The sequence below is a fragment of the Camelus bactrianus genome, chromosome 33 (assembly GCF_048773025.1).
Source record: "Camelus bactrianus isolate YW-2024 breed Bactrian camel chromosome 33, ASM4877302v1, whole genome shotgun sequence".
Taxonomy (NCBI): Eukaryota; Metazoa; Chordata; class Mammalia; order Artiodactyla; family Camelidae; genus Camelus; species Camelus bactrianus.
The window spans coordinates 3,817,878-3,845,830 of NC_133571.1; the positions used below are offsets into that span (position 1 = coordinate 3,817,878).

The window sequence follows — 27,953 nt, forward strand, 5'->3', positions numbered from 1 at the left end:
GCAGCGGGGAGACCTGGGGTGTGGGGTGGCACCAGGTCCCAGGGCGCCCAGACCAGAGCCGGGTAGCCACGGGGGCACCGTGAGGTGCCCCCACATCTCAGCCCATTTACAAGCTCCTCCGAGGCTCTCTGAGACCAGACCCCACCTCTGCAGGGCCTCTCTCTTGTCCTGTGGGGAGACTGGCTCCCTGACCTGTCCCATGATGAATCTCGCTGAGGTCCCCATGCCAACCCAATGGAGCCACAGGGGACCCGGGAGAGTCCTCTGCATTTCCGCCAGCACCGCACCCTCTATTCACAACATCAGCACGTGCCAGGAAACAAGATGAATATGTCACTGGCACTGCCCTTGAGGGGTTATACGGCTGGTGGCAAAACATGAGACTGTGCAATAAGGACACAGCCATGGGATGCAGAGTCAGATACACAGAAGCTCAGTTTACACATGGTGAGTGTGAAGGCCAGGGTGACGCCGACAAGCTTCAGTGTAGTGCCTGGAGTAGTACAGGTGCTCAGAGCAGCAGGGCTTACCAGCACATTTACCACTAGCATCCTCATCACCATCATCACCACTATAATCACCATCATCATCACCATCAGCACCACCATCATCATCGCCATCAGCATCACGATCATCACCATCACCATCATCGTCTTGACAATCATCACCATGATCTCCACCGTCACCACCATCACCACCATCATTACCACCATCACCATCACCACCACCATCATCGCCATCACCGCCATCACCACCATCACCACCATCATCATCACCATCATCATCACCTCAGGGCATGACCTGTATGATCCTTACTAACTTTAAGACACTGGGGTCTCTGTGACGACCCCATGTCTACAGCCAGAATGAAGACACGTGTGGCAGTCAGCACCTGGGGTCAAGATGCCAGGCAGGCCAGGGAGGGTCTCATGCAGAAGAGCCAGCGTCTTGGAACTTTCCAGCCTATTTCCCATCTGTAAGCAAGACTGGAGGTGGCTCTGATCAGACACTATCCCGTCCCAAGAGGGCTGAGCCTCAGGCACACAGACACAGAACGACACCTCTGGGGGTGACAGCCACCGTCCTCGGCGTGTCACGGGGCCTTTCAGACTCGCTGCGCCCTCCAACTCAGTAAGATTGGACTGAGAGCCATGTGTGGACCGGCTCAGCTGCACAGCCCTGTCTCCCCGATCTGGGGGAAGGAAACCTGCTGGGGCTGGATTGCCTTCAAAGCACAGGTTTCCAGCACCCCCAAGCCTTCTGCAATGTTCCACACCTCAAGGTCAGCAGGGCAGCTCTACAGTTTTATGACTTCCCTTGCATCAATGACTTTTTTCCTCTCCCTGGCTGATCTAGCTTTCTGCACCTGAGAGATGTAAATACCGACATTTAAGTATTAAAATCAAGTGGGTAAACAATGAGGTCCTGCTGTACGGCACAGAGAACTACACTCTATATCTTGTAATGACCTATAATAGTAGAACATGAAAAGGAATATTTATCTGTATAAATGAATCACTATTCTGTACACCAGAAATTAACACAGCATTGTAATTGGACTATACTTAAAAAATTTTTTTCAATTTAAAAATTTTAAAAATCAAACAAAAATCTCTCTGTACCTGCCAGGGAGGGAAGGACGGTCTCTTGCCCCCTCAGTTCTAATAGCTGAGAGCTACAGACGTGTGCATTCTTGGCAGGATCTCTATCAAGACAAGATGTCCCAGAAGGAGAACCAGAAGTCAGCGTGCAGGCTGTTCTGAGAGCCCCCTGCACTGTCCACGAGCTGCATCAGATGCCGTGTGAGTCCCAATGCGCTGCACCTCCCAGCTTGGCACTGCCCTCACACAGGAGCTCACTGTGGGTGGAACACTGGCTCTGGGGTGGGAGGCCAGTCCCTGAGCCATGAGCCGCCCTCGTGCTCCTACCAGAAGCTCACCTCCAAACTTCAGGAAGGTCTCTGAGGATGAGCATCCAATTTGCTCACCTCTACTCCCCAGACACCACCAGAGCTCTAAAAGCACAGGGGAAAAAACCCAACGCATGCCCGAGATTCCTACCAGGCAAGAAATGGATTAAGAAACACTCCAATTGGATCTGCATAATTAATAACCAAACATGCTGAGTGTTACAGATCTGTTGACGTATTCAAGTCCTTTCATTTCAAAAATGACACTGAATTATTTTTATGATAAAAGGAACTGGAGAAGATCTAAAAATCAAAATAAAAATTCCAGTAATTCCAGTAGTGAGTTTATCAAGTCACTGAAGCATGGCCACCTGGAAGGGGAGGAGATGGGGACCTGGAAGGGGAGATGAGGACGTGGAAGGGGAGGAGATGAGGGACTTGGAAGGGGGGAGATGAGGAACCTGGAAGGGTAGATGAGGACGTGGGAAGGGAGGAGATGAGGACCTGGAAGGGGAGGAGATGAGGAACCTGGAAGGGGAGGAGATGAGGACCTGGAAGGGGAGATGAGGATGTGGGAAGGGAGGAGATGAGGACCTGGAAGGGGAGATGAGGATGTGGGAAGGGAGGAGATGAGGATGTGGAAAGGGAGGAGATGAGGACGTGGAAAGGGAGGAGATGAGGGACCTAAAAGGGGAGGAGATAAGGACCTGGAAGTGGAGATGAGGACGTGGAAGGGGAGGAGATGAGGACCTGGAAGGGGAGGAGATGAGGACCTGGAAGGGGAGATGAGGATGTGGGAAGGGAGGAGATGAGGACCTGGAAGGGGAGATGAGGACGTGGGAAGGGAGGAGATGAGGATGTGGAAAGGGAGGAGATGAGGACGTGGAAAGGGAGGAGATGAGGGACCTAAAAGGGGAGGAGATAAGGACCTCGAAGGGGAGATGAGGACGTGGAAGGGGAGGAGATGAGGACCTGGAAGGGGAGATGAGGACCTGGAAGGGGAGATGAGGACATGGGAAGGGAGGAGATGAGGACGTGGAAGGGGAGGAGATGAGAACCTGGAAGGGGAGGAGATGAGGACCTGGAAGGGGAGATGAGGACCTAGAAGAGGAGATGAGGACCTAGAAGGGGAGGAGATGAGAACCTGGAAGGGGAGGAGATGAGGGACCTGGAAGGGGGGGAGATGAGAACCTGGAAGGGGAGGAGATGAGGACCTGGAAGGGGAGATGAGGACCTAGAAGGGGAGATGAGGACGTGGAAGGGGAGGAGATGAGGGACTTCCTCAAACCCCGGGCTCTCTGCTTCATGGTCGTCATGAGGACTGACACCCATCACGGGAGAGAGAGGCCATCAGACAGTAACCGGAGCCTTGGACTTCTTTCCCCCAATACACTTGCATGCTTCCGACCTCCTCCAGGTCTCAAAGGAGGTTTCAATCGAAGGAAAAATAAGATTTCTGGTTTTAACTTTCCCAAGTGCTTTCTTTTAAGTAGGTTCAGCGAGCTGAGACAGTTTTATTCCCACTGAAGCGTGTTTTAAACTCAGAATCTCCTGAACGTACTTGACCGAGCGAGTCCACAAGGCAAACCCTCCCACCCGGGCCCGGCCGTATTCAGCTGCTGCCATCACGGCTGTGGTCAGCTCCTCCCGGGGACCCCTCCAGCTTCGCCCAGCTCTGCGCACCAACACCCAGGGTCGCAGGTGCTCAGGGGGCCGGGATGTCACTCCTGATGCAGGTGCAGGATGCTGCATGCAGACCCGCGCTCCCTGGCCCACCCATCACCCGGGCACGGGACAGGGTTTCTTTTAAGAGACGAAGTGAACAGAAGTCCTTTACTCAAGTCACACAGGGCACCCTAAACAGGACCCAGGTCTGCAGAGCTGAGGTTCCCCCAGCCACCTGGACCCGGGAGGGTCTGAAATCCTCCCCGTTGGACTGCCAAGCGGGCAGGGCCCCTGGGTGCAGCCACAGGGGCCGATTCCTGTTCTCTGCCAATGACCCGTGTGACCTTGGGCAGGCCACTAACTGACACCTCCGGAGGCTCCACTGTGAGATGGGAGGTCCCTGCACCGAGGGGCCTCAGAGGACGAAGGGCCTGAGGACAGGGCAGCGCGGTCCATCCCCATCGGTGATCCCAGCTCGGATTTCGGCCGGCACGCGGGCAGACTCGGGAGCAGGAGGCAGCCGTGGGGCCCTTCCTTCCTCACCTTTCCTGTCCTCAGATTTAGAGGCAGGGCCACCAAGGAACCAGTGATGCCCTAGGTGGGGATATACGGGCACGCTGACACTGGAGGGAGGGCCTGGCCTCACTGGGCGCCCCACACCCAGCCCTGAGGTGGCCTCTGGGTCCTCGCAGCCCCTCTCCCTCCACCTCCCCAGGCCTCAGGGCACCCACGCCTGGACCCCCGACCCGGCCCCATTCTCCGTGTGGAAGCCTCTAGACACACCTTCCCCTGTGACTTCACACCGTTCCTAGAGCCAGACGCCCCCACTCTGTCCCAGTGCCCTCTCCTCCAGGCCGCCCTGGCCACCTCTCCTGGGCCCCATGGCCTGTGTCTCCCGCCATGAAGAGCCTGTCTCAGACCCCAGTGCCTGCCCCCACATCCATGCAGCCATGCATCCAGGTCACCTTGTCCACCACAGCCACCCTGGCCTTTCCAGGCCTCCCAGCGGGACAGGAAGGCCTGGCACTGCCACTGTACCGCCACGTCCCAGGGGGGTGACAGCCTGCCAGCCCCGGCCACCATGGAGCATGGCCCCCACTGCTCTGTGGCCTGGATTCCCGCTGCACCTCTCAGCCCCGACTCTCTGGACCTGCCCCTCGGTCACCGATCCCGAGACCCTCTTCCTCTGGCTTGTAGGCTGCTGCCACAGGAACAGCCTCCCCAGTCCTGGCTCAGAGAATCTCCCACACCCAGTTGGGGCAGTTCCTCCCCTGCCCCCACAAGCCCGTGCTCCAGACGCAGTAAGGAGCTGGGCATCCTGCAAACCCAGACGCGGACCAGCACACCTCCCGTGAAACGCCAGCTCATCTTGTCTCGTGGGGCCCCTGCCAGGGCCTCCCCCAATGTCCTGCAGGTGGCCACTGGCCCGCAGTCCACCTCCCATGCCATCTGGGGGCACGGGGCCATTGGCTGGGCTGCCCGGCACGCTCATGTGGGTGGGGATGGGCTCGAAGGTGGGGTCCAGCTCCAAGATCAGCCTGTTCAGCTGCTTGATGGACTGGTCGATGTCCAGGGTTGGGGAGCCCGGGGAGGGGTCTGCACTCAGCTCCGGGACGGTGCCGTTCACGACGCTGACGTCCGGAGCCCTGGGCTTGAAGGCCGCTCTGCCGGGAGGGGGGTCTCTGCGTGTCAGGGGGATGTGGCCCGGGGCCCACGCCCCTCTGGACGGCCACTTGACAGCTGGCCCCCCGGGTCGGGGTGACCGGGACCCTGGGCTGGGTCTGCGCCGGGCTGCGGCCGCTGAGCCTGGCCTCCCCGTCGGGGGCGAAGCCATACTGGTGGGCAGCCACCATCTGCTGCTGGCGCACCCAGGTCGGCATGGAGTAGCCGCTCTGCCCGTAGGCCTGCGTCGGGGCGGGCGCGGGGGGCTTCCTGAGCACGGGCTGTGGCGGCCTGGGCTCGCGGCCCCTGAAGGCCCACTCGCGCTCGTACAGGGGGTCCCCGCCCAGGCCCAGGTCTGGGGCAGGGGCTCCATGCTGGTCCTCGCCGGCGCTGCTGCCAAACCCGTCTGACAGGAGTGAGTTCTGGCTGCTCTGGTGGCAGGTGAAGGGGCCCAGGTGGGTGGACGCGTGGCCCTCCGAGGAGGACAGCGTCCCCGTGCTGTCCACGCTGCGCAGGTCGTGGCCAGGCATCTCGTCATCCAGAATGTCCATCTCCCGGTCCTTGGGGGCAGCGTCACCGTTCACGTGCACCTGGGCCGGCACCACGTGGCGGGTCTCGCCGCACTTGCTGTGGCCATCGCTCATGTCCTGCAGGGGGCTTCCGGGGTCCTCCAGGCCAAAGCCGCTGAGCATCTGGTCCAGCTCGGCCTTCTCCTGGGGGCTCAGGCACCTCTTGGGTCCTGGGCCCGGGTGCTCCTCGGTCCTGTCGGTCCTCCCCGAGGCCATGGAGTGGCCGGAGTCACTGCTGACGGACAGGGTGTGGTCGCTGTGGTCCGGGCTGCTGGTGGTGGGGACAGCCGGGGGCCCGCCAGGGACGCTGGGGTCCGAGCTGCTCTTCTTTCTCACCTTGGCGTAAAGGCTGCCATCGATGGGGCCCTGCGTGTGCAGCACTGGTGGGGAGAAAACAAGGTGAGTCAGGGATGAAAGGCGCTCCAGGCTCTTGGAAGGGGTCTGCTCATCTGACTGAAGACGTAAATAATCTCACAGCAGACAATCCAGAACAGTCAGGGCCGGAGACTCCCCAAAGCTCTGCATACGCCCCTGCGACGTGAACGCCAAGCAGTTAGGACACTCAAATATCTCGGCCCCAGGCTCGTCTCCACCTTTTCATGCAAAGAGCACGGGGTCCCTTAGAGAGCTATGGGATTCTCCACCCTCGGCGTCACCCGACTGGAGGACTCACTATTAATGTCAACCCTCGTCTGAACGCTGAGCTCAGCTCAGCTCACAAACCCCCCGGATTCAGGAATGGACGGCGTGTGTCAGACAAGAGGGAGCTCCTGCCAACTTTGCTGAGTGCCTCCCCGGGCGCTGGGTACCAAAGTCCTAGCAAACAGAGCCTCTGAGTCGGGAGCTGCTGAAATCTAAAACGGAACTCAGTGGAAGGCCTTGGGCCTTCCTGTAAGTGCAGCATCTCTGGGCCCGGAGGTGTCATGAACACAGGGCAGGGCCTGAGAACACTGGACCAGGTCTGGAACCACAGACCTCCACGCATCGGGATGGCCGGGAAAACAGAGTCTGGCCTCTGATGGGAAACTGCGCCGCTCAGTCAGCCATCCCCCAAGCCCCAAACTGCTGCCAAAGTCCCCGGTAACTGGGAGGGAGGGCGCCCCACAGGTAGGAGGCTTACCATCAGCACCTCCCCGCCACCCTCCTCCATCCCCATTTCCCCAACCATGAAACTGCATTCCAAGCAAGGGCCTGACCCACGCCGTGTGGGCCCCGGGGGGGCGCTGAGTCCCAGCAGCCACGGGGCCTGGAACCGCTCACTCCGCAGAGGCCCAGTGTGCTGGGTGTGCTGCACCGTCAGTGGCCCCAGCTTTTTTGAAGGCGCTGAGGTGACACTTGAGCACAGAGACCTGTGGGGTCTGCAGGGTGCGGGGCCAAGGGCAGGCGCAACCCCGGGCTTCCTTCCCATTTCAACTGCACCCCAGGGAAAGCAGGGTGAGAAGTGATGCGGACAGCGGACACTGGGGTCCCGGCCGGGGTGGAATCTCAGTGACTCAGCCTAAAGCCGTGCCCGGCGGGGAGAGCTGGGCGGAGAAACGGCGCACACAGCACTGTCCATAAACCAGGCCATAGATGGGCACCTGGTGACGTGCGTGCCTCAGGGGAGCAGCTGGACTGAGCACTTGGAGCAAGCACCTGCCAGCATCACCCCTACCACCGTGAAGGTGCCACGTGGACCTGCATGTGTGTTTCCAGGTCATCACTCAGGTCGCTGTTGGGTCATGCAGGAGGGCTGGAGCTGAAGATCAGACAGCCGTCGTCACATCCTGGCTCGACCCCACCCCGCCCTGGGGCCACCACCCTGCGTCTGCCGAGCGTGGGCCCAGAGGTCACAGCTCGTGAACCAGTGTCCTTCTAGCCCTGAGGAAACACCAGCTTAACCTGGCTTTGGAGAGGGACCTGCTAGGGTGGCCAGGAAAATGCAACCAGCGTGCAGCCCGGGGGCCAGGTCTCTCTCGTCTCTTCTGCTGAGTGTGAGCGGGGACGACACTCTGCTCCCTGAGAACCCCAGGCCCCCCAGAACGGAGGGTCGGACCAGCGGCAGGCCTGGGAGGGCGGGCCGCCAGAGGACAGACCACTGGTCTCACAGCTGGATGGGCAAGGGGCGGGGGTCAGTGGGAGTCTGCGATTTCTAGAAACAGATGTCATAGCACAAAGGCTGGGCGTCTACGTCCCTCTCCCTGAATTGGAATGAAAATGGACCGTCACAATGAGTTAAGAGGAGAAAAAAAAGAAGCCAAGAATGAGCTGGGTGAAAATGCCTCTGATCCGAGTTAGGGCGGTGCCCACAAGTGCAGGGTCACCAGTCTGACTGGGGCCCCAGGGCAGCCCCAGGCCGAAGACGGCAGGCCCGGGAGCACCTGCGGGAGACAGGACGGGACAGTCCCTTGGCCGGGGAGCTATGAGGAATCTCATTCTTGTTATTTGCATTAGTAGGAGAAATCTTACAATAAGAGTGAACTCAGGATAAAAACATGACGGCTTCCTGCAGTAAGCAGGGGGCTGAGCGTCCAGACCTGGGTCTCCCTGGCCCACGTGGCCGGGCGGGCACAGGCTGCCATCCCCGGGAGCTCGGGACCCAGCCAGATGCCTCCACGGACTCTTCCCAACTTCCTACCATGCACACAGATCACTGCCCGCATCAGAAAACGCCCGGTGAATGTCACATCTACAGCAAAGTGTGAACCAAACCAGGGAACCCTCGTGACAGGCCCGCCCAACCTTCCAAAGCTCTCTGTAGGAGCTCACAGGGCCCCGGGGGGGGGGGCGGGGGCTGTCGGGGCCTCGTCCATGCTTTGCACCCCCAGGGAGGGGGAGTCGGACTGGGGGGTGCGAGGAGGAAAGGGCCTCCAGCATCCACTGGCCCCGCCCTGCATTCTTGGCCAAAGGAGTCCGACTGACTTTCCCGATGGACAAACGAGATGCCCGATTTCCCCAACAGCCTCGGGTGGGGGGGTCCTGTTCTGCCTTGGCTCTGCCTTCCTGGGCACGACATGAATGTTCAAGCCCCCAACTCTCCTGTTATGATGGAGAAAGATTATTTGTATCCTTCAGTGCAGTTACAAGAATGAGAGGACACGTACGAAGTCCCCAGGTCCTGGGCCCCCAGCCATAACTACTAAAAACTCCTCCCGGGGTGGATGAGGCCTGCCATGTCCCACCTGCTCTCACCGCCGCCTGGCCCACCCTGCTGCTCCCAGACCACAGCGGGCGCGCCTGCCCCAGGGCCTTTGCCCGAGCTGTGCCCTGCCTCCAGAGCGGTCCTGGCGTGCTCCCGAGCCTCCTCGGGATGGGCTCTCCTGACCTTCCTTCCCGCCCACGGGGTGTTGGTCTGTGGCACACCCTGACGTGTGACATCCCACATATGTGTCCAATGTCACCCCCACAGGAGCGTGGGCTCCGGGAGCGAAGTCCCCTTTTCACTCCCCATGGTGTCCCCGTCATTAGGGACCAGCCCTGTGCCCGGGGGCACCGAGTCACTGAGACCCTGCGCCCGGGGGCACCGAGTCACCGAGAGGCAGAACGTTCTAGCGTGTTCTCATGTGGCAAAGCCCCAGGAGCCACTATGGAAAGATGGGCAGCTGCCTCGGCGGGCAAAGGAAGCTAAAACCAGCCCACCCTTCCCGAAGGTCAACGCGCCCACGTCCCCTTCTCCCTGCTGCCCCTGGGCCTCCCCACCGGACATCAGAACAAGCTCTCCCCACGGCGGGCGGCACAGCCCCACCAGCTGCATTTCCAGGGATGCCACCGCTCCCCACCCTCCTGGCTGGTACTCAAATGCCCCGAACAAGACTGGAAAGGAGCTGAAGCCCCTCAACGCGAGGTTCCAAGATGTCGAAGGAAACGGACGCTGTGAATGTACATGCCGTGTGAGCCCAGTGTGCCCGCCAAGCAGGCAGAGGGGCCAAGGGTCTGAGGGGCATTGGGACACTCTGTGCAGCCCCCGGGGGTGTGATGGGGACCAGACAGGCCCAGGCACATGGCGGGCGCCAGCGGGCAGGGGGCACGCCCATCCCACCCGCATCCGTGTCCCCCCACTTGAACGTGGCCCACCCACCTCTAACCACACCTACAGGGCACAAGCTGGCCCACCCGGGCTGGGGTCCTGTCTTCTGAAACCCTCGCGTGAGAACTGCAGGGCGAGAGCAATGAGGCCAGAATCACAACCAGGAGCACAACTTATTCAGGGAGCCTGAGGGGGTCCGGGGGGGTACTGCAGAGCCGACTGCCAAGCCCTCCGTGTGAAACGGGACAGAAGCCCCACTCCTGCCGTGCGAAGCCCCCCAGAACTCTGGTCAGTCATTAAGGGCACCCTGGTTTACCTGATGGCGGAGTGCCCCTTATACTGTGGCCCAGCTCAGGAAAATTGATGCAGAAGGTTAACTTTCAAACCCCGTTCTGGGGTCCCTGGCAAGGCTGGGACTGGGGCCCTGCCACCACCACCCACCCCAGGGGCTTCCCTCAGGGAAAGGAGGCTCGGGGCTGCGAAGCTCTGCTCCAGCTCAGAACTCAGGGGGAGGTGGAAGCCATGGTGTGGGTGTGGGGCCAGGACGCGAATTCTGCAAAGTGGGTTTGTTCACTCCTGACCCAGGCATCCTTTCGGACATTTGAACGAGTTGTTTGAACACCATGTGTCCAGCTCAGGGGCATGTGGGGTAGTCTGAATTGATCCCCATTCTGCAAATGAGGACCCAGGTCCCCAGTCAGGGAAGTGACACGCCCAAGACCCCAGCTTCTCCACTGCAGACACAGACGGGAGCCTTTGCCCATCTCAGCTCGGGACGGACCCCTCCCTCCACATCCCCCCTGCCCACCGCCCCCACCACCAGAGCCCCAGCCCTTCCAGGGGAGGCCTGCATGTTGTCTGGTAATGGTTTCCCTGCAGCCGGAGCCCAGTGCACCATCAAACAGCGTGACAGCTCTGGCCGCTTCTGCTGACGACCCACCAGGGAGGTTTTTGTCTGGAAAAGAACCAGTGGATGGTCCTGCCCCAGGAGGGGCTGCAGGACAGACTCCCACCCCCCACCCCGTGACTGCTGAAAGGGGGCGATCTCACCAGGAGGGAGAGAGACACACAGAAAATACGGCAAAACTAAGCAAAGACAATGGGGAAGACAGGAAAAACAAAACAATGAAAATGAAAAAAAAATCCCCATTCTAGCTGAACACAGACTGATAAATGTGCACCTGTGCTCACAGGTGTGCACCCACAGGTGTGCTCACAGGTGTGCACCCACGGGTGTGCACCCACAGGTGTGCTCACAGGGGTGTGCTCACGGGTGTGTGCCCACAGGTGTGTGAAGGGTTGCATCTCAGCTCCACCTCCTTGAATGTACCAGCCACTCAGCCACTAAAAAGGTGCAGAACTGACCTGGAATATGTTCAGCTGCCCAGGCCCCACTTCCCACAAAAAAATTGATGCAAAACCTGAGGGGTTCATTAAGCTCCCTGTAACCATCCTCTCTTCTACGTATCGAGTCTACGAAGCTTATGTTGTACTTTTGTGACAGGTTCGCTTAAAAAGCAACTTTTCATTTCAAAAGCGCTCACCACAGCCTCCCTGCAAGTCTTCAATGGAGGAAAACAGAAAAATCCTCTCCAGAAAAGTTTACCTGGCACTGGCCACGGCTGCTAGTTAGCTGGGAAAGGAGGCGGACACGGAATATTCAGCAGAGTCTTGACTGTGCGAGCGGACCAGCCTGGGATCTGGGAAAGGAGGGCCAGGTGGAGTGGGGCAGGGACGCTTCCTGGACTCTGGTGGGTCAGAGGAGGCAGAAAAGGGGAGCAGGACTGCAGGAAGGGGTGCATCCAGGTGAGGCCGCAGGAATCATGCCCATCATCAGAGGAAGAGGGACCGCGGGGAACACCCACTCCTGCGATGTGGCCAACGTCCTGGAGCCAGGCTCTGCTGAAGGATGTGCTAGGATCGCTCTGCTCCCGGGATGGCCTCACCCAACTCCTGAAGCCCTCTCATGAAGCAGGCACCCACAAACCCATTTCTCAGAGGAGAAAACAGAGTATTCCCTAGAATAAAGTCTCCTGAATAGATCACCTAGAATTCAAGCCTGCCTCCACCCCCTCCACCGTCCACGCTTTCCTTTTTGAAGACGCTGGAATTCTAAACCTGACCAACCACTTCAGTGTGAAATTAACAGTTTAATTTTGGAAGGGAATTTGCCTGAATGTTTTCTTTGCAGCTCTCTCTCTCACACATACACTCCTCAGAAACCACTTAAGCATGCTGTGTTTTCCTCCCTAAATCCTGAGATGGTGCACGGCCCAGGGACAGCGGTCTGGGCGGTGAGGCCACTGGGGGATGGTGGCAGGACTGTCCACCTGCTGGGAGTCCGGGGCGGGCTGCGTGTTTCCGTCTTGACCATGAACGGCCTGCTCCCGGGTTCCCGCACACCGCGCCCACAGCGCCTGGTGGGGGGGCCTGGTAACGGGAAGGCTCCCGGCCCGCCCTGACTCACCACAGCTGGGCTGTTTCTCTGGACACAGACTGCTGACCACTGTGCTCACTTCTGGTCCTACAACACCGCCTCCCGCTCGCCCCTGAAATAACTCATGGCCTGGGGCCACCCGGCTAAACCCAGGCAGCAGCAAGACATGCCCATATCGGACACCATGAGCCCCGCGGAGGGTCCTCCCAGGGAAAGAGTGCGAGATGAGGACACAGATGACACCACCACCTGCACCTGCCCCCAGAGCACTGAGTGGAAGCACCCACATTCCAAAGGCTTCTACTGCGGGCTCCGACCATGGGCAGAAATGGGTGCCGGGAAGGCGGGAAGGGAGGGGAGGCGGCAGATGGGCATCGGGGACTGTGTGGGTGACAGAAGCATTCTGTATCTTAGTTGTAGCGGGGGTTTCAGGAGAGGACGCTGAACTCCTGGAAGTGCATGGTAAACAGAGTGAACTTTGCTGTTTGTGAACCATGCCTCGACTTTAAAAAGGATGATGACTCAAGACAGAAATGAAACTCACCATGCCAAGGGCCCACCCTGCCGTGTCCCCCTCCCCACCTCCCTCCACCCTCCTCCTCCCTCCCAGGGCCTTCCTGCCTCCTCTTCCTGGACTCCCTGAGACAGTGCATGCCTCTCTTCCTCGGGGCAGCTTTGTGGTCTCTTTGTGCCCACCTTGTGGAACAGAGCTAGTTTTAACTTTCTCTTCGATGTAATTTATGGGCACATCTTCTGTCCCCTTCTAGACTTTCTGGCAGAGTCCCACCCAGGCGTGAGTCCCGATTAAAACTCCTCACAGCTGTGTGGCCTTGGGTGAGTTACTCAACCTCTCTGTGCTTCACTCCCCTAACTGGCAGAGCAGTTGCCTGGTGACGGGGTGTGTGACGAGGGCTGTCCTGGGGTGGCCATGGCGATTTGGAGAGGCCAAGGCAAAGGGAATAGCAGGGGTGGGCACTGTGTGACCCCCATCCTGCGTGTCCCCACACCTGCACTGGTGACCGGTTCCTGCCTGCGCTCCCGCTGGCCCAGAGCCCGGGAACGAAAATGCCTCATGGTGTCCAGGCAATGACTGTTCTTAACTCAGCCTCGTTAGCTGGGATGGATTATGGTGAGGAATTGCTTTTTCATGGAAATGTAAAGAAAAAATGGAATCTTTAAACCCTCTCGGAAAGTTCTCTATGTCACTGATTGTCTCTAGTGACACAAACTGCCAGGTGTCAACTGTCCTGCACATCTGCACAGGGTGGCCCTCTGGCCCCAGACAGCCCCCTCCAGCTCTCACCAGCTGGGACACTGTTTGAGCCCCATAGTCTGCCGTCTCTGCTTCTTCAGGGACCGATGACCCTGAGCGACCCCCGGGCCTTTGCACTGTCCGCAGCTTCAACACTCACCGGCCCCTGCTGGACCCGGGGGATCGTGGGGCCGTGCCCCGGCCCACAGGGCTCAGGGGGAGGGTGTCAGCCACGCCTTCGCCCCCTCGGTGCACCTGGGAACCCTCAGCCTAGGGGTCAGAGACCGTTTCTCCCAGGCTTGCTGCTTTCAGTGACCAGCTGCAGGACCAGCGACAAACTGCCCACCTTTCAGTTCTGAGAACAGGCCCAGTGGCACTGGTCCAGCCCTGCAAGGTGCCCAGAAGCAGGCAGGCATCTCAGTGCCTGCAGTCTCATGCACCGAGGGGTCCCGGCCTCTGAGGCGTGGACGGGGTATCACCGACCGGGCAGCTGGAAGGGGTGTGGGCCCAGAGAGGAGGCTGTTCCAGGGGGTGAGCGGCCCTGCACACCCTCTGACCAGGTGTGGAACTGCAGGTGGCTTTGGAAGTGTCCCAAGATGCCTCCTCCCTCGGGGGCCGAGGGTCTCGCCTCACAACCACGGGAAACGCCTGGGCTTGGCCGGTGTCCCTCTTAGGGGAGACCCGTCATCTCACCAAGTCACTCACACTGAGATCTCTCTCTCATTTCTTCCACTTGGACGTTTGCAAGTGTGGTGTTTGTAACCTCTTGGGAAACGAGGTTTGCTTTTATTTTTCTTGCAGCAGGAATCTGCCTCTGTGCTAATTACAGACTCCCCTGCACGTGGACTGAATCAGTTTCTATTCCCAAGAAAATCGAGACCTCTGAAGTGATGGCCACGCCAGGGCCTTTGAGCCTACGATCTTTAGTCCTGTTACAGCAGCAGAGACTGGGAGAGATGCAAAGTGCCTGCTCCTCGAACTTAGAGGCCAAACATGGTGCTGGATGGCCAGGAACCTCCAGACACCTCGACTCCCTTCCTCTGCTAGGGCCGAGTTCCAGAAACCACTCACTGCTCCTGACTGGCCAGCTCACACCCTGAGACCCCTGGCCTGCCAGGGGGCGGATGGAAAGTGCTCCCTCCCTTGTAAAAGTTTCCTAAAAACAAAGCAGGCTGGAAGTGCCTTGAGAAACCCAGACTAGAAAAACTAGGGCGAGAGTGGGGTTTTCCAGCCAGAAAGGGGGGGCGGCGCCACCAGCATCACAGATTCCTGGCACCCTGGCTGGGGACACGAGCTGGAGGGCTGCTGGGGTTTGCGGCGGGGCTGGGGCAGGCGTGTCCCCACCCCAGTGACCACACCCGGACAGCCCACACAAACGGAACGCTGGCAGGGCCGCTCCCATGGGCGCCTGTCCTGCCCACCCAACACCCACGCTCAGGCCTCCCGTCAACAACACTCCTAACTGAGCAAACACACCAAGCCATGGCCGGCCAGGGACATGGGGGTGCCTGGGGCTGACTCAGCAGCCAGCCGGCCAGCCAGCCACGGAGCAGCCACAGGCTTCTGGCCATCACTGACCTCCAAGGGCAGAAGCAGCCCCGACGCCCCTGACCTGCAAACTGTCTTCCCCGAGGCCGCCTGACCTCCCCGCTGCCAGGTGAAAACTGCCCTCAGCTCACTGCATGTCATCAGACGCCCTCTGCCCTCCCGGGGTGCCGTCCTGCCCCTCTGGTCTCAAGGACACAGCCTAGCAGAAGTGTGTGCGCGCGTGCACACACACACACACATGCATACACATGCACACAGGCTCCCTGCTTACCTTCCTTCCAACCAGCCCGGCAGCCCGTTCAGCCCACAACTGCTCACCCCTCTCTTCCACGAAGGAAAGCCTTCCAGCCCAGAACACAGCATCCCCGGGGCGGGGGCGTGTCCCCCTCCCTCTCAGGGACCTGGCCTCCCTCTCTAGTCTGGGCAGAAGGAGGAAGATCCGCTAAGTGATGGACTTTGGTTCCACCAAAAAAAGCCAGGGCAACGTAAACAGGAGGGTGGGGCTCCCTGCAATCAGGTGGAGTGCAATCTGAACCCTGGAGGCAGAGGAGGAGGTGGGGCAAGGGCTTCCCTCCAGCGTGTCCCTCCCCGAGCGGAGAGGCTGATGGGAGGAGCCAGAGCCAGCCCATCGCTTGACCGACACAGTTCTAGCCTCACTTGGTTCTTCAGCACGTGAGCCAGGGCATGCCCTGCCCCAGCACCTGCTGGGGCTGTGGTCTGTGCAGCTGAGGGGGCTCCAGCCAGCGGCTGACCAGGTGCTCTGAGTCTTTAAATGCACAGAACACACCGAGCAAACAGCAGAGCCCCTCTGATGCCAGAACATGCCGGAACTTCACAGACATCGGCACCCATCAGGGACATGGGGCACAGCCAGCAGGTCAGCACAGCCCGCCTCCTGCCCCTGGAATGGCCATCCCGGCACGTGGCACATTTGCACCACGGAGAAAGCGTCTCTTGCTGTGGGACACACTGCAATTCTTGGGCAGGGTCCACTCTGCCTGGTGTTGGGTGGAGGAGACTGAGCAGCCCGCCTCCCCTCCAGGGAACTGGCCCACTTCACAAATAACAGTGCCACTGCAAGTAAAGGAGGGTCGGACTGACCACATCCATTTTCCTCCGAAGAGCTCACACTGGAAGAAACGAGATGGGGGAGGGGCTAGCTCAGCGGTGGAGCGTGTGCTTAGCGTGCACGAGGTCCTGGGTTCAATCCCCAGCACCTCCGTTAAAAAAAGACCCCTAATTACTCCTGCCTCCCAAAAAACAAAAAGAAAAAGAAACGAGATTAGAAACGGAACTCTGAATGATCGGGTTTGAGGACTGGGGTGCCAGAGCGGGTGGGGTCCCCCGCCTCCTGAAAGACGGAGTCCTCAAAGCTGACCCTTCCATCCCAAGGCTGACAGCCGTGCGGAAAACACCAGCTAAGGTGCCCATGATGAGGAAGGGACGAAATCGCGGCAGTCTGGTCTCTTCTCTCCACTTCCAGCTGTGTCAGAGGGAGCCTGTCCGCCTCGCGGCTCGTCTCCCGCCGCCTGGGGCTCGGGGCGTGCTTTCCTCCTGCAGCGGGGGCGTCACACACGTGCTGGGATGGCCTCCAGGAGTCCGTGGCAGGGGTGCCAGCGGGCCTCAGGTCTCGGCGGTGCCGCTGCAGACGGCCTCCGGGCGCTCGCGCTGGGAACCTGCCCTGTCCCCGGGTCCCAGCGGCAGGGCCCGACCATGCAGCCCACGCGGGCAGGCGATGACAGCTGAGCTCCCCTGCAACGGCGGGGTCTGTGCGGCCGACGGGGGGCTCTGGGCACCATGCTCCGAAGGGCCTCCGGCCTCCCAATGCTGCACGGGGGGATTCTGTGCTCGGGCCTCCGCAGCTAACCCAGAGCAGACCTGGAGGTTCTCCCGCATGACCCTGAGGACGGGAGGCCTGCGGCACGTGGCGAGCGATCCCCGGTGCAGGGCCCGAAAGCACAGAGAAGGCACCCAGAAAGCACAACCTTATGAGGACTACGGGACAAGAGGCGGAAACTTCACAACGTGGGAGGGAAGACCAGCAGCGGTGGGGGACAGCATGGGGTCAACACGCGCACAGAGTGTCCCGCGGCAGCAGTCACAACAGCCAGACGCGCGAACAACCCCCGCGCCCAGGCGCTGCTGCGTGCGCAGACTCGCGGCGGGCCTGACTCTGACCTCACAGGCCAGCCTGGGCAGCACCACCCCCACGTCTGCAGCAGTGCGCCCACGGCCGAGAAGGTGCCGGTAGCTTCACTATGCAAGAGTTTTTTCCTTGCTGGATCAATCAGTCTTTTGTGGAACTGGATAACTTAACAATGGGCTAATTTACAGAGGTGGGGAGGGAGGCACAAGGTGGCGGCAGGGGACGTCTGCACATACCTGGTGGGGGGGCCTCACCTTTGCAGGCATTGTCCAGGTCCTCCTTTCCAAACATGAGGCCATAGCCCTGGATGGTGCCCGTGTGGAACTGCAGGCGGAAGACGACGTCGCGGGTGGCCAAGCGGTATCTCTTGTGGTAGCACTTCACCTGGAAACAAGGGCACGCTGTGGACACTGGACCACAGATGACACTGGACCATGGACGAGACTTGACCATGGATAACACCAGACCATGGACAACACCGGGACAACGGACAACAGCCAGATCACAGACAGCACTAGGACCACGGATGACACTGGACCACAGACACTGGACCATGGGTGACACTAGACCATGGGTGACACTCAAAGGGCGCACAGGCAGAGCACTGCAGGAGGGCCCAGGGAGCGACCCGCCCCCGAGTCAGGCTGCTGGCATCACCGCCCCAGGTGTGGGTCCCTCTGAAGTACGCCGAGCTGTCCCAGCAGGGCAGGAAGCCCGCAGCCCTGCGAACTCGGGTGCACTGCACCTCTAACTCTGAGAGACATCCACAGAATGAAATTCCGTGGCCTCTTTTTCCTAGTTTGACCTGAACTCTCCGTGCTTCACCTAAAGCCTCCCTGTCCTCGGGGAAGAAGATGCTGGTCAGGACCTCCTGTAACGTGCTCGATGCCTCTGCAGGTTGTAATTCACACAGAGACGGAGACGCGGGGTGGAGGGGAGGGGAGGGGAGAGAGGCCTGGCTCTTAAATTCCAGTGCCAGGCTGTCCAGGCGTCCTGAGTGGTCATTTGAGACCAGCCTCCAGAAGCACCAGGGATGTGATTTGACCTTGGGCTGTTTGTGGCGGCCCAGGGTCCCGTGGTGCAGCTCAGGCCTCCGGGGTGACCGCACTGATGCACAGGGTGGAGGCACCCCTCTAGGCACCTGGTACCACCAGGGGAGGGCAGGCAGGGGAGGGGCCCTGAGCATCACTTCCCACCCCAACCTGGGCAGCGCTGGCCACAGGGAGGGCTGGAAGGCCACAGAGGGGCGGCGTGCTGCAGAGAGGGGACCCCTCTTCCCTCCCACAGCAGGGCAGGGGCTCCTCTCCAGGGCCCCCAGGGGTCTGCGGCCAGAATCAGCCTGGATTCTGCTCTCAGATGCACAGAATGGAGGGGGCACTCCCTTCACCCCACGTGCCCAGCAGAAGGGGCACCTGGAGGCTTCAGGGCCCTGCCCAGCCATCTGGAACCAGCCAACAAGAATTCTGCAGAAACGTGAAAACTTCAACTTGCTTGCCAACAGCAGATGGCTCGCCGGCCACACGTCCTCCGGCCCCTCAGCAGGGTCGGATCAGAGGCTGACTTCTCAGCTTCCTTCCAGAATGTGCTGCCTGCCCCTCACTGCACCGGGGCCCACGTCCTGCACTGACCGCTTGGCCGAGGCCCCCACCCCAGTGCTGCAGGGGAGACCCCACAGGACGGTGGTCCCCCACGAGCCTGTGTCCACGGGCTGACGCGACCCACCTGCCCTCTCCCCGTGGTGCCTTGGAAGTTAGGGCAAGAGAGGGGATGAGCTGGACAAAAGGAAAGAGAGGTTCAGAGATGCCCCAGTCTGGGCGCTCAAGTCTTTATAAACACTGAGGTGCAGCCCAGTTGCCCAAAACACGGCCTCCAGGCACTTATCTCCCCTAAGCAGGCGGCCCCAGGCCAGGCCAGCCCGCAGATGGCACCCCGGACCGCCAGCAGCGGGCCAGTGCCCATGGGCAGGTGGAGCCCGGGGTACCCAGGGCCGGGCACTTCCCTGGGCCCAGCGAGACTTCGGTGTCTGAAGACGCCTAGTTTTTCCAGGGACAAGAAGGGCTCAGGGGGAGGGAGGGGGAGCCTCCCAAGAACAGCCCCCTCCTGAGACCTGAGCCCCCCCCGAAGCCCTCCCACTGTTTCATGGTGGATGGACCTCCCTCCCCGCTGCTTAGGGTGGACCCCCCACCTGTCCCACTCCTGGGCACCTCAGGAATGACCCTGGCTGTCTCCCGAAGGCACAGAAGACCACGGGTGTCTCCCTCATTCGGGGTCTGGGCGGCTCTGACCGGAGAGGGGATGGACCCATCCTACAGGAGCCCTGCCGGGGGGCCTCCGCAGAGCCGGACTGATCACCATCCACGACGGCCAACCTCGGTGGCGCTGGTGACAAGAGACCAGAATCACCTGTCTACGTGCCATGGGAGAACTGCCGAAGATATCAAGTGTTGGTGACGTTGCATAAAGATTCGAGCCACCAAGGTCTGCAATTTACCCCTCATCCATCTACGTTAGCAGTTTTATTTACCTAGGTCTCCCCAGCGAGTCTCTAGGACATGGCAATCCTTGGCCTTCAGATTTTAGACTATCTGCATTTGAAAGGACACTCACAAGAGCCAGTGCTCAACTTTGCACGAGGGGAAAACAGTGAAACAGTGGGAAAACAGAGGGAAAAACTGAAACAGTGAGTGGGGCACCAAAGGCCATCGGCTGTCACAGGCCATCCTCCAAAGCCCACAGCGGAGACACACGGTGTGGGCGGGGTGGGCCTGCGGCTCGGGGAACACCCTTACTTCCTCTGGCCACACGACTTTCTCTGTTTTAAAATCACGGCCTTGCGAATTTGTGACAAGGATCAAATCAGCACCGTGTAGGAACACAGTATGTGAATCCAAACATTCGCTGTATCTGCTGTGTTTTATGCACTTGTTACCAACGGCCCTGAGAGAAACATTCTCCAACAATCTGGAGCCTAAAGACTGACACATTTTAATTTTTTTAATTTAAAAAATTAAAAAACAAATTTAAATGACTGATATACTACCAGACCTGCTTAATCCTGAGGTGGCACTGGTGTGTTTTTATTTCACACTTTCCACCTACAGGAGTAAAAGCACCTTGGACCAAGGGGTATTTTCCCCACGTGCAAAACTGAGACCCAGCTCTTGGAATTGTCATTTCAAATGCAAATATTCTAAAATCTGAAGGCCAAGGGTTGATGCGTTCTAGAAATTCCAAACCAGAGGACGCGTTCCCCGGAGCACCTGCCTCAGGGTCAGAGGTCGGCCCTCTGGGGTCCCAGTCCCTGCCCCTCCCCTGGCCAGCCTGGTCAGTGGAGGCCCCTCTTCAGTTCCATCCTCCCTCAGTCATCAAAGCTGCCATGTGCCCCCTCCAGGAAGAGGGTCACCTGTTTCCACCCACTTTGCTGGTGGCCCCGGTGGCCATCTAGACGGCCCCAAGGAATGTGTGTCCTCAAAGACGCAGCCACAGCCACAAACCCTAAGGTTTCACAAGCCTGTCGGCTGCCCTGGTGAGTCAGAGTGCCTGCGTTAGCCAGGGCCAGCGTGCTTTCACTCAGATGGAGGCCACAGTGATGTCAGAGGGTGGCAGGGCCCCGCGGCCCAGCGGGGGTGAAAGACGCCTGACAGAGCATACTCGCAGGGAGATAGACAGACACACAACCGCCTCCGACAACAGCCCCCGCGGGAGCAAGTCTGGGGACCCCGGGTGCATCCTCTGCCCAGACGTCACCCAAGAGCCCTGAGTAGGAAGCAGGAGCTACGCAGGCTGGTCACTGGGGCCGGGTCGGGGCCGCCACCACGGCGGCGGGATTCAGCGGCCATGGGGCACCAGCAGAGACAGCAAGACAAGGCACGCGGCTGAGAAAGTGTTTACCAGCCCTCAGGGCCTGGACCGCGGCCAGGCTCCCAGCGGCCTCGCCCACGCGGATTCCTCAGCGAGGTTACATACCGACAAGCCGGCAGCCCCCAATGGCAGCGAGTCTGCTGAGCGCCCGAGGGGGTGGCCTCGAAAATCTGGCCCTCGGGCGAGCACAGTGCAAAGATGGGGAGGTGGAGTGGGGGTGTGCAGAGGGAGGGAGGGACAGCCGTCCCGCCAGCCCCCCAGGGGAAGGGAGGAAGGACAGAGCCCTCCACCTTCCCACACAGGGTTCCCAACCAGCCAGAGCAGACGCGGCCTTACCCCTCGGAACTCGACCCCCGAGACCCGTGTTAACCGGTCTCAACACAGAATCCCAGGGGCGGGAAGTGGGTGGCCCTGTAAGCAGAGGAGATGAGCCCACAGACCCCATGAGGATGCAGGGAGGAGATGGCACCTGTGACAAGGATGCATTCACCAAACTCCAGGAGGGAAAAATCCGAAGATGATGTCGTCTCAGAACAGTGGCCGGGGCCGCCAGCTGGCCCGGGGAGCCCCTCCTGCCATCCAGAGCCCAGCACACACCAGACAGACAGCCTGGCCGAGCCCTCAGCCCCTGCGGTGGGAACTCAGACACACATTCCCTGCAGCTAGGAGTCCGTCCAAGTCCCAGCCTCTGCCAGGTTCTCGCTGAGAGATGAAAACGCCTGTGTATTTGAACCTTTACACAGAAAAGGCCCTGAAGCGTCCCCTCCCCCGACACAGCTTCCTCCACTTGAGGGCCATCTGCTGGGTCCACAGAGGAGGACGCCAGGCGCTAACTGGCCAGAATGCAGGACCAGGCAAACCAAAGTTCACCTGAGCTGGGAGAGGCTGGGAGGAGACGTGCAGGAGGGCAGCTCAGGCTGCCCCCAGAACACTCTGCCACCGCGAGGGACATTCCGGGCACCTGCCCTTCCCATGCGGTTTCTTGGGCTGTCTTCAGGTGGAGCCAACAGCCCTGGGGTTTCGAGCAAGGAGCCAATGGACTGCGCTCTGAGTGTGGCTGCGCTGACACCCGGGGCCCGTCCCCGAGTGCCTCTTCCTCCCCAGGCCGGGATCACCACTCCCGCCCCAGGAGAGGCCGAGGGCTTACCTGTTCCAGGTGGGCTTGCGCACAGTGGGGATTCACCACCTGGAGGGAGAAGAAACACGGTCAGCAGGTGCGTCCTCTCTCGCCAGGGAAAATGAGGCATCACGGCCAGGTGAGGCTCCCATGCCCGCATCCACCCCGACCACAGGCACGGCCCCAGAGCCCCAGCATCACAGGACACAAAGACCCGACTTAGCGAGTGCAAGCTTTTGCTCACTTCTTTTGTAAATTCGGGTTGCTTTTCGGAGACTGCATGAAACCAGGGTGCCTGCCCCCAAGAGAAGTGCCCACGGCTCATAAACACAGACCCTCATCTCTAATGGGGGGGACCCGGGGGACTCCCAGCTGGTGCCAGCCCTCCTCACCCAGCAGTGGGGGGAACGGGGCCAGGAGAAGGAGGCGGGGCTCCACCTGGGGGTCTTCCAGCCGCCCCCTGCCCCCCCACAAACACACCCAGGGCTCCCATTCACGAAGCGACCGCCTTTTCTAGAACGATTTCCACAAGCGGAACTGAAAACAGAGTCGAACGGGAGGCAAGCTCAGCGCAGACACTTCACCCTAGGCTGGAGCTCCGAGCATGAGCCGGTGGGAGGGGGTCCCTTTGGCGCCACCACTACCGGCCCCTGCAGACGTGAGTGCACGGAGGAAGACACACGGGCCAGCGTGATGAGGCCACCACTGCAGTCAGGTCATGAGAGACACGGCTGCCGGCAGCCGGGATGACAGACCTAATGGAGATAAAGACCCCGGAGCAGGTGGGACCCCTGCTCCGCCCCCTCCTGGCCATGGGGCCTCGGGCTCTGATCACCCTGGGCCTCGACTTCATGGTCCGAGAGCCGCAGGGAGCAGGAGCCTGTGGTCTCAGAACAGGGCAGCCTCCCTAGGCAGGCAGGGCGGTCGGCAGGGGAGGGGACCAGCTCGTGCGGCTCCGGAAGGCCCAGATCCTGGCACTGCAAGCCGGACCAGCTCCCGTGAGCTGCCTCCTGGCTCTGTTCCCCCAGGACTCCTTGCATCCCCATCCTCAGAGACTTTTCTGAAAGTGTGCACAGCAGGAGAAACTGCAGGGATCTGACGAACTGTCCTTGTGGGCTGGAGTGTGCAGCCGGTGACCTTGGCTCCTGCCATGACGACTATTTATAGTTCCTATGCCAAGGAACTTCTTTTACCAAGTTCCTCAAGGAATGTGACACACAGTCATTCATTTGTTTGGGGCGTGTCATTACTCCCCCAGGACTCTGACTCACGCTCTCGCCTGGGGCAGGGCCCTCTCCCTGGGACCCCATCCCCTCCCCTACACCCAGCAGCCCCCTCCCCGCACACTCCACAGCCCCTCCCACTGCCCAGAGTGGCTGACCCAACAGTTGGCTTTGCTCGACACTGAGAAATCCCAGGAAGCAGGAACAATCTGGAAAAGCAGGGTGTTACAGGACGGTGCTGGCAGTCAGACCAGGAGCCCCATGGTTACTGGAGCAGGATGACTAATTCCATCCTTTGTCCAGTTTTCATTTGGTACAGGCTTGTGTCCTGGTGCCTCACTAAACACTTGACACAGGTGAGGAACGTGCAAGGAATCAGAGCTCCCATCTTTGAAAAAATCACTATCTGAATTCCACACAGTGGAATATTATTCAGCAATAAAAAAGGAATGTGCTATCAGGCCATGAAAAGACCTGGACGACCCTCAACTGCTGATTCACTAAATGGAAGAAGCCAACCTGAAAAGGCAAGGTACTGAATGAGTCCAACTTTGTGGCGTCTGGGAGAGGCACAACCGTGGAGATGGTAAAGGAGATCAGAGGTTGCCAGGGACCTGCCCTGAGGCCGCAGGGGTGCAGGCCCGGCCTGGGGAGTCCTCCAGAACACGAGGCAGGGTGCTGTGCTCTGGGCACCCCCAGGCCCCCTGCTCCCCAGCCAGCACAGTGAGTCTGGGCTGTGGTCACGTCACTGAGAGCTGTGCCAGCTGCACCAGTCTTGTCACTTTTGCGGAGTGCCTTCTCCTGTCGGGCACACGTTACTACACAAACGGACAAGCCCTCAGGGAGCAGGCAGTCCTCCCACACGCCGTATGGACTGACCCCTCCGTCAGTCCGTGAGCTGGGCGTGGGGCGGGGTGAGCGGGGTCCCCAGCTCAGAGGAGCAAAACTCCCCAGGGTTCCTGCCAGAAAGGGGCCAGAGGACCGACTCCGACCCTCCTGTCTGTCTTTCACATGCACTGCTGTGCAAGGCAGACAGCAAACGTCTGAGGAAAGGCCTCGGGGCAGAATGCCTGCAAATGACCATGCACAGGACATACTGACTCGGAGACAAGGGCATCTAGGGGGAAGCCACCGGTCAGGAGGAGAAAACTAACGTTTGCATCAGCACTGCAGACACCTGACTGAGTAAAGGCCACCGACCACTGGACACACGGACACCCATTCCTTCCACATGGCACAAAGAACCCCAGGATGGGAACTACCTGCACGTGACGTGTCCTCCCTTCCGGTAAGGAAGAGGGGGTGGCTGACCACAGCCTGGCAGCACCCGGAGCTGGACCACCATGCTTGGCACTACGGGCGTGAGCAGAGTGCAGTCGGCGCCCTGGCTGCACCTCCTGGAGCCTCGGGCGGCCCCCAGCCCCCAGCTCTGCATCCTGACCACAGAGACAGAAGCACCGGGCTCCCGGGACCCAGGGCTGGAGCCACACAGCTGCAGGCTCCCCACGTGCCCCTCTGACCTCCAGGCCCTGCCTGCCTCCCAGTTGGAAGCAGTGCTCTCTCAGGATGGAGGCCCCGAGTAACCATGCGGTGGCTGTCCAGGGTTCAGGTCGGGTCAGGAGCGGCGGCGCGAGCTCATGGCTTTCCCTCCCGGTCCCCGGTGCAACCTGTGACCACACGCCTCGCAGTGCCATCTGGGCTCCTGCTGTTTTCATGGGACAGACAGAAACACCGAGGTGCTAGGGCGTTTCCAGGCGGCCTGGGCACCCTCCACGTGAAAGAGTCTCTTCAGCCTCTGCAGGGCCGCCCCCACTCACTGATAGGGCTGAAAACCAAGGGGGCAGCCAGCACACATTCGGGACCGGGGAGGGTGGGGGTCCCAACGCAGCTCTGTTCCTCAATCCCATCCTGTGTGTGCGGCCCACACAACCAAGCGCCAGACCAGTGTGCTCGGGGGCACCAGGCACACCCTCGGGGTCTGGGAAGGCGCCTCCCCTGAGCAGCCCCTTCCTCGCCCAAGTGGTGGGATGAGGACAGCTTCCTCCAGCAGCCGCAAGGCCCGGGATGCGCGGAAAGCAACGAGCTGATGGGGATGCGCAGAAGGGACTCAGATGCGGAGATGCGCGGATGGGGATGCACCTGCGGGGATGCGCGGAGGGAGACGAGCGGACGGGGATACAGGGATTGGGGATGCATCTGCACGAATGCGCAGACCGGGATGTACAGAAAGACAGGAGTGGAAGGGATGCACTTGCAGGGAAGCGCGGAGAGAGATGCGCGGGAGACGCGCGGAAGATGCGCAGATGGAGATGCAGGGATTGAGATGCACATGCAGCGAGCGATGCACGGACAGGAATGAACCTGCACGAATGCACAGAAGGAGATGCGTGGAGAGAGATGAGCGGAAGGGATACACCTGCTGGATGTGCAGAGGGAGATGCGTGGAAGGAGACGGGCAGACAGGGATGCATGGATTGAGATGCACCTGCACAAACGCTCGGACCAGGATGTGCAATTCGGTATGTGTGGACGGGGATGCCCTTGGCCCAGTCCCAACAGGTCCAGGCACACCTGCAGGCCCTTCTGGCTGCCGCACAACATGGGAAGCTGCTGAGCGTCCCGTCTGGGCCACGTAGGTTGGTCTTACAGGGAGGAGGCGCGACGCTGGGTCCAAACTCCACATTCCTCCCCTGATAGGAACGGAAGCCTCGGTAAGGGTGTCAGGGAGGCGACGTTGAGGGATGGGGTAGGAGGCAGAGCCAGTGCCCACTAGTGACTAAGGAAGCCGCAGAGGGGGCCCCAGAGGCCTGCACTTCATGGCCCTATCACAGGTCCACGTGGGGCGAGTCGCCGTTACCAAGGACGACCACAAACAAACAGGGCTGCGCCCAGCCGCACCCGTCTGCAGGGTGCCTGCTGCCAGCCCTTATCAGCAGCCTGCCCCGGAGCCGGAGCCACCGCGTGGGCCAGTGGGCAGGACAGAGGGGGCCTTGCAGGTGGGAGCAACCGTGCCCCGGGGAATGGGAGTGAGTGTACCTGTGTGACTGTGCGTGTGACAGTGAGTGCACACCCCACAAAGGCGCAGCCTGCACCTGGCTTCCGAGGGAGCTGCAGTGCTGCGGATGCCCCGGGGCCAATGCGGGGCTCCTTCTCCAGGAGGAGTGCGGCCGTCTCTAACAGCCCCCCAGGGCGCCTCCGGTCACCCCGCCAGGACAGACGAGACACAGGGCCGGGAGGGGGATGCAAAGACCCCCACTCAGGGCAGAGGCGCACACCCTTCCCCGCGAGCCCGCCCGCTTCCAGGGTGAAGAAGCAGGGTCCGAGCAGGCAGGGTCCACAGAGGCGCAGAAGGGCTTCCGGGCGCCGGGCATGCTCCATCTCTCCACCTGGGATCTGATCACACAGGTGCGTCCAGCATCAAAACACATTGGGCTGGACACTTAGGACATGAGACTTTTCTGAATGTGGGCTTCAATTTTAAATAAAGTTGATTTTCAAATATATGCTTAGTTTCCAGTGCCACAGAGTCGGCTGGATAGAACAGAAAAGGCTGAGGACCTTAAATTCTGGAGCACCCCTGCCCGATTGACTCAGGGAGCCCTTGCTCTGTGAACTCAGCCTTCCTCGGCTGTGAAATGCGGATCCCACCTCCTGGGGGATGCGGGGCCGTGAACCAAGAGATACCAGGAGCGGCTTTGATAAAGCGGGTGGGGGGCACCCAGGTCCCTACAAGAGGTGGACAGTGAAGGAAGACCATCCCGTTGAGCTGGGGGACACTCCCTGCAGAGCACAGATGGCGTGTTCTTGCAGCAGGGCTGGCTCTGGAATCACCCGCAGTGGGGAGCGAGCTGGCATTTGCCTGGGTGGGTCCAGGAGGTGAGGACACCTGAAAGGTGGTGTCCCATGGCGGGGACAGGACCCCCGCTGCTCCCCGAAATTCCATGTGCTTCTGGGGAAGGACCTGTCTGGATGTCAGGTCTGGCAGGTAACGTGGAAAACAACTTGCCCGGTGGTCTTAGCGAGTGAAGGAGCACGTTTTGCTTCAATTTATTCATACTCAGAATAAAAGTTAAGGTCCTGGCCGAGGAGAAGGCATATGGGGACAATGGAGGGGACCCCAGCACTGAGCCAAGACTGCCCTGAGGACCCCCAACAGCAGGGCAGGAGCAGGGTACCCATGCACCTATCCCGCCTGGAGCATCTGTCCCTGGCCAGTCTGTGCCCCACAGGACCACTGCAGGTGTCCTCCTGGGGGGGGGGTCCCGCCCATCACACAGGCGCCAGCCCCTCCCCTCACCCTCCCACACCAAGCCCCCTCCCCCCAACACTGCAGGCTGACAGCTGCATGGCCAGGGTGTCCTTGCAGCCAGGGACCCAGGGCCCAGGACAGGGATCAGGACACCATCCCTCAGGGTTGAACACCTCGACCGGACTGGCCCAGATAACAGTGTCTCTGTGCACAAGGTGGGCAGAGCCAGGACACATGGGACCATGAGCTGCACTGAAACTTCAGGACAAATAAAGGGGGGACGTTTCCTTTTTCTTAAAAGAAGAGCTT

At 60.3% G+C, this 27,953-nt stretch overlaps 1 protein-coding gene across 1 annotated transcript in view; it reads right to left on the reverse strand.

Moving 5' to 3' along the window:
- Positions 1–23,324, reverse strand: part of LOC141575834 (tensin-3-like) — a 33,734-nt gene extending 10,410 nt beyond the window's left edge. The window contains 6 exon segments of the mRNA XM_074356843.1: positions 1,162–1,192; positions 4,933–5,234; positions 5,236–6,185; positions 17,449–17,578; positions 22,203–22,241; positions 23,277–23,324. Coding sequence (XP_074212944.1) covers positions 1,162–1,192; positions 4,933–5,234; positions 5,236–6,185; positions 17,449–17,578; positions 22,203–22,241; positions 23,277–23,324 — 1,500 coding nt within the window.
- Between the last annotated feature and the right edge of the window lie 4,629 nt (positions 23,325–27,953).